This window comes from Beta vulgaris, chromosome 3 (assembly GCF_026745355.1).
Source record: "Beta vulgaris subsp. vulgaris cultivar EL10 chromosome 3, EL10.2, whole genome shotgun sequence".
Lineage (NCBI taxonomy): Eukaryota > Viridiplantae > Streptophyta > Magnoliopsida > Caryophyllales > Amaranthaceae > Beta > Beta vulgaris.
In genome coordinates this window covers 5,984,318-5,989,476 of record NC_079204.1, presented here as the reverse complement: position 1 = coordinate 5,989,476, position 5,159 = coordinate 5,984,318, and the positions used below count along the sequence as shown (strand labels likewise).

General features: G+C 32.0%; 1 protein-coding gene across 1 annotated transcript; it reads right to left on the bottom strand.

Annotated features, from left to right (window-relative positions):
* Window positions 1-2,468: 2,468 nt before the first annotated feature.
* LOC104888366 (hypothetical protein) lies at window positions 2,469-4,656 on the bottom strand. Its single transcript, XM_010673315.4, has 3 exons — window positions 4,468-4,656; window positions 3,838-3,913; window positions 2,469-2,965 (listed from the first exon to the last, which is right to left on the bottom strand). Exons 1-3 carry the CDS (start codon window positions 4,471-4,473, stop codon window positions 2,649-2,651), a joined length of 399 nt encoding a protein of 132 aa, XP_010671617.2. The 5' UTR covers window positions 4,474-4,656; the 3' UTR covers window positions 2,469-2,648.
* Between the last annotated feature and the right edge of the window lie 503 nt (window positions 4,657-5,159).

Sequence of the window (5,159 nt, the reverse complement as noted above, 5' to 3'; positions counted from 1 at the left end):
GGTAGGATAATGTTTGGTTGGATTCTTATCTTTTATTATATCTTGACTTTCACCAAATCTAATTGACGACGACCAATAGAGGAAGTGGCCTAGTACTTCAAAAGGCACCAAACTATATTAAACAATTACAACAATCATTGAAACATTTAAACTTCAATTAGTTAGTAGATGGAGTAGTAGACTAGTAGATGTTAATGAAGAAAAGGTAGTGGAGAGTGGATACATGTGAAATGAAAATTTGGAATGAAGAAGAAACGGAAGAAGTTTGGTTTAGAAATATACTCTTTCGTTTTAAAATATAAGGCGCGTACGATATTTAAAGTCGAACTTTGACAGTTAATTACTTTCAATTTACATGGATAAAAAATTTAAAAAATTAATGTTATTGTAGTATTTTTCATGACGAATCCAACGGTATAATTTTTATAAATTTTATTTATCATATTATGAAAGATATTGACGCAGTCGGAAACTATGGAGATTAGCAAGCACTAATCTCGAATTAAGAACAAGCAGATTCACAAGCGATGAATCTGTAAAAACTCCGGAATCCACCAGAAAGAGTATAAACTCTATGATATTATTAAAAGTCCAAAACTGCCTCCAAACACTGACCTAATAATGTTTAAATACGTTAAGCAAAACCCTAAAACGAAATTAAGGAAATAATTAATTTCGAAAATAATTAAAAAGCTGATTTCGGGCCTAAAACGGACCCGGATGGCCTAAAACGCCTATACGTCACGGCATAACGGTGAGTTTGACTCGTTGGGCCGTTCCGCTTCCGAAAAGGTATTACAATAGTCAATCGGACTCCGTCGGCCCATTTTCCGCAAAACAGTTCAGGCCTTTTTCCGCAAATCCTTTTCGAACTTTTCCGCTAGTCTGCCTACGTCAGATATGGTCAAAGTAAATTTCGTAAAACGTTAATGCCTTATATTTTGAAACGGAGGGAGTAACAACTTACACAAATAAGTTTTTCCTTCATTCTTTATTAATGTTTTTGCTTGAAATCATGGCATTATTTAAAATTATATAGAATTTTCTAAATTTTTCTTATATATAATAATAAATAACATAATCGTGTGATTCCCCTCAAAAAAAAAAAACATAATCGTGTGAGATTTATTTATCCTTTAAGTAAAACTTTAATAATATTAACTTTTTACTAATACGTAATATATACAATCAAAGGTGTACGTGGATCGACAAACAAACAATTTGAACTAGTAATGGAGGGAGTAATAGAAAATGAGTAAGCGATAAACAATTGAAAAACTAAGCAATAATTTTTTTTCCAGAATAACTAAGCATCAAGCAATAATTACCCAAACTGAAAAAGAATGTGAGAATCTCAAAACTAAAATTTGGAATACGAAATGATCGTAGTACGGCCATTAGTTTTGTTATTCGGGATTATTTGGGAAATGTTGTGTGTACAACAATGCAGGTACTCATTCTCTTAGCCTTGAGTTGTCTATCCTTTAGGTTGAGGCCTGGACGGCTAGGAAAGCAATTTGTTATGCCAAAAGCCTTTATCAAAATAAAATTACTGTTGAAGGAGATAATATTCAAGTTATTAATGCCCTTTCCAATACTAATAAGGTGCCTTGGGATTGATTTCATCGATTCTGATGTGGGTAAAGAAATTGTAGACTTTTTAGAGATCCGTTTTAGTCATATTGGAAGGAAAGGCAATCAAGCAGCTGATTTTATGGCTTTTAAAGGTCTCCACTCACCATTACAACTCCCCCACTATTTTCTTTTCTCCTTTTGATGTTAATTTTTCCCAATTAGTCTGATTTTTTTTTTTAGATTGACCTCTATTATAGGAGGTTGGCCTAGTTTTTCTTTCCTTGGTAAAGAAAAACAAACTCGGAACTAAAAAGAAAACATGTACTGAAAAAAGGAAGTAGGCCACAAAAGATAAATGTAAAACGGATCAAAAGGTCCTGCGTGGGTTTGGAAAAATACGAAGAGAGGTCCTACTTGTTTACTTTAGGTTGAATGGTAAATTATTTGACAACCTATTTTTGGGCCTCCGATATTATAAGGCTTTATATGGTTGCACCATTTGCATCACTTTAATAGAATGGCCTATTTCTCTGTTATTTTTAAAGGGTTTTTTTTTAAAGGTAAGAAGAAAGTATTCTAATTGGACCAAAACCTCGCGCAGGTCAATTTGATCCGAATTTGCAGGCGATGTCCTTTGGAAGTAGGGGGAATGGTAAGATGAAATCTCAACTCCCAAAAATGCCTCTAGTGGGATTTGATCCCACAACATCAAGATTTTATCCAAAACTTATCGTTGTCATATTTGTAGCTCCGTCATGGCGAGGAATCGAGGATATAATTACCGTGTTTTAATTTTTCTTGCACAAGAGTTCGAATTACAAATTCAGGTGATATATGAATAATGATATTACGAAGTATATTACATATGACCATATTCTAAGATAGACAAGAAGTATTACATTCATCAATTGAGATAAGCATATGTGTAATACAACAATCCTCCAAACTCTTCAAATCTTATCCATACTATATACTTTAAGCTTCTCTTCTACACCCTAACTGAAATACGAGTTTAACTCATGGAAAGACCAAATATTATCATAATTGTCATTAACCTTTAAACTACTCACTAATCAACAAATAACACAAGAGTTAGGATTTTCTTCCATGCTTTCAGCATAATAGTGTATATTATAGGGAAGAGTGTGGAAGCCCGTTACAAGCTCGCCCACTTGGGCCTGATCTTTGGACCCATTTTTCTTGTTTTGATGTTTCTTGGGCTCTTCTTTCTTGGGCTCATCTTTCTTCTTTTCGGGCTCTTTTGCTGGCCCAACTGAGACAATTTCTGTGTGATAGACCTTCCTCAATTTACTCACTATTGCCACCGGATCTATGTCTCCGGTTAGTGTCAATTTCTTCTCTTTCATGTCCATTGAGATTGAATCTAGCCCTACAATTTCATCAATTGACTTATAAAATTTAGTAATTTTCACCACTTTTACACCTAAAAAAATTCTTAAAACATATTGAAATCAAAAGGAGATATTGAAATCACCAAAAGCTATTTCTTACAAAGATTAAAAAAAAAATATACTAAGAAATTCATAGACATATCACTATTAAAATTTATATAGACATGGTCAGCACTAAATACAGTGGACCTAATGCTAGTACGTGTGATTTATGAAAAAAAAAGTCACTACGTTAAAAAACAATAGATATACTCCATCCGTCCTCTATTAGTTTACCCTTTCTTTTGCACATAGTTTTAGGAGAAATAATGTTGTGGGTCATAGAAAGAAAGAGAAACTATTATTTTATATTAAAGTTGAATGTATGTATGATGAGAAGTTTGTGGTCTTATTCCAAAAATAGCAAAAAAAAAGAAAGGGGTAAACTAATGAGAGACACCCGTAAAAAGAATACGAGTAAACTAATAGAGGAGGGAGGAAGTAGATTGTAAAAAAAGAAAATATTACTATGTTATAAAAAGCAATTTTCATTATAATAAACTAATGCGAGAAAAGGTGATTATACGAAGAAAAAAATTATCACTATAATACATAATGGTAGATTAGCGTGATTTTAGACGGTAAAAGATAATTATATGAAAAAAAAAATCATTATATTACATGAGTGGCTTTGGTCTACACTCGTATTAATGTGAATCAGGTCCACACGAGACGAAATCTATTCTTCAGTAAAAATAATGTTTAAAAAGGATGCCAATGTAGAGTTAATTTAAGAAAATCACACATAAAACAGATAATTATATGATTATATGGTATAAAATTTTACTTATAAAGAAAGGAAAATACGTACCAGAAAGAGTAGATGCCATCTTCATTGCCTTTTGCTTGCACTTCTCATCATGGACATCCAATTTCAGCACCACTTTCTAAAAGAGCCAAAAAGAAGAGATAAAGCCAACCAAATCAGCCTTGTTAAATGACAAATTTAGCATTTATACAACTAATTAATTAAACAAATCACACAATGCTAAAATTAATCATCATCTCAGAACCAAAGGGTACAAATCATTATCATTGAGATTTGAGATTCAGAAATGAACATACTTCCTCCGTTTGTTTTTGTTAAGAGTAAATCCCACATGTGAGTTAGAAATAATTGTCCCACATTGAAAAATTAGAGAGAGAATGACTAACATATAGATTGATGGGTTACTCCACCTATCACCAATTGGTTTTAGGATGGAACCCTGTCAACCTTGTATGTGATGTTTTAAAATACAACAAACGGATATTTTATATCTCACAAATAATACTCGCATTGAAAACGAAAGTGAGGGAGTAATATATTTAAGAAAAAGGCAGCTTTTGGCGTAATTTAAACAGAAATGTATATAATTATATACCCATTTATCATAATGCATAGAGATTAATGAAAAAATTATAAAAACAGAGGGAGAAAATGAAAAGAAAATCATGTTACCTTCATTTTAGTTTTTCAGGTGAAAGAAGATAGAAAGAATTTTAGAGATCTGATTTAAAGTCTTTTTCCTAGGAAGAAAGAGAGAGAAAAAGAGCTTCAAGTTTCAAGTAGTGGAGTAGTAGAACTGTGGAGAAAGGGGAGTGTGAGAAGTTAAGAGAAATGGTCACGCAAGTGAAGAATAAGTGATTAAAGTGGTGTTGTATTTATTGAGAAAATGTAGTCAAAAGTTGACTTCAGTCAACCAAAATTACCAAATGAATGAAATTCAACTAACTATTCACCGTCAAGAATCTTGATATTGGCATCATTTTCAATACCATTTTAGGAGGGAACGATTTGATGAAAAATGAAAAAAAAAAAAATGTATTCCTGGAAATAGATTTTTTTTTTAAAAAAAATTAACATTAATTCATTGATTTAAAGTCATACGACATCTACAATAAAAGTAGAAACTAAACAAATACATATCAAAATGAAATAAATGCAATTCTAATATGACAAAACCACGATCGTTGAGTAGATCTAACAATTCTGAAAACTTTCGTCTTGCACATTACTGTCTGATGCAACCTTCTGCAAGGGGGTATGTCGATCTTTTGTAGTTTTGAAGTAGAACTGGATTTAATTCAAGTGATTGTAGATGAAGTCTTGACATCTGTTGCAACTCCGCAAAAATTTCGATCAACAAATCA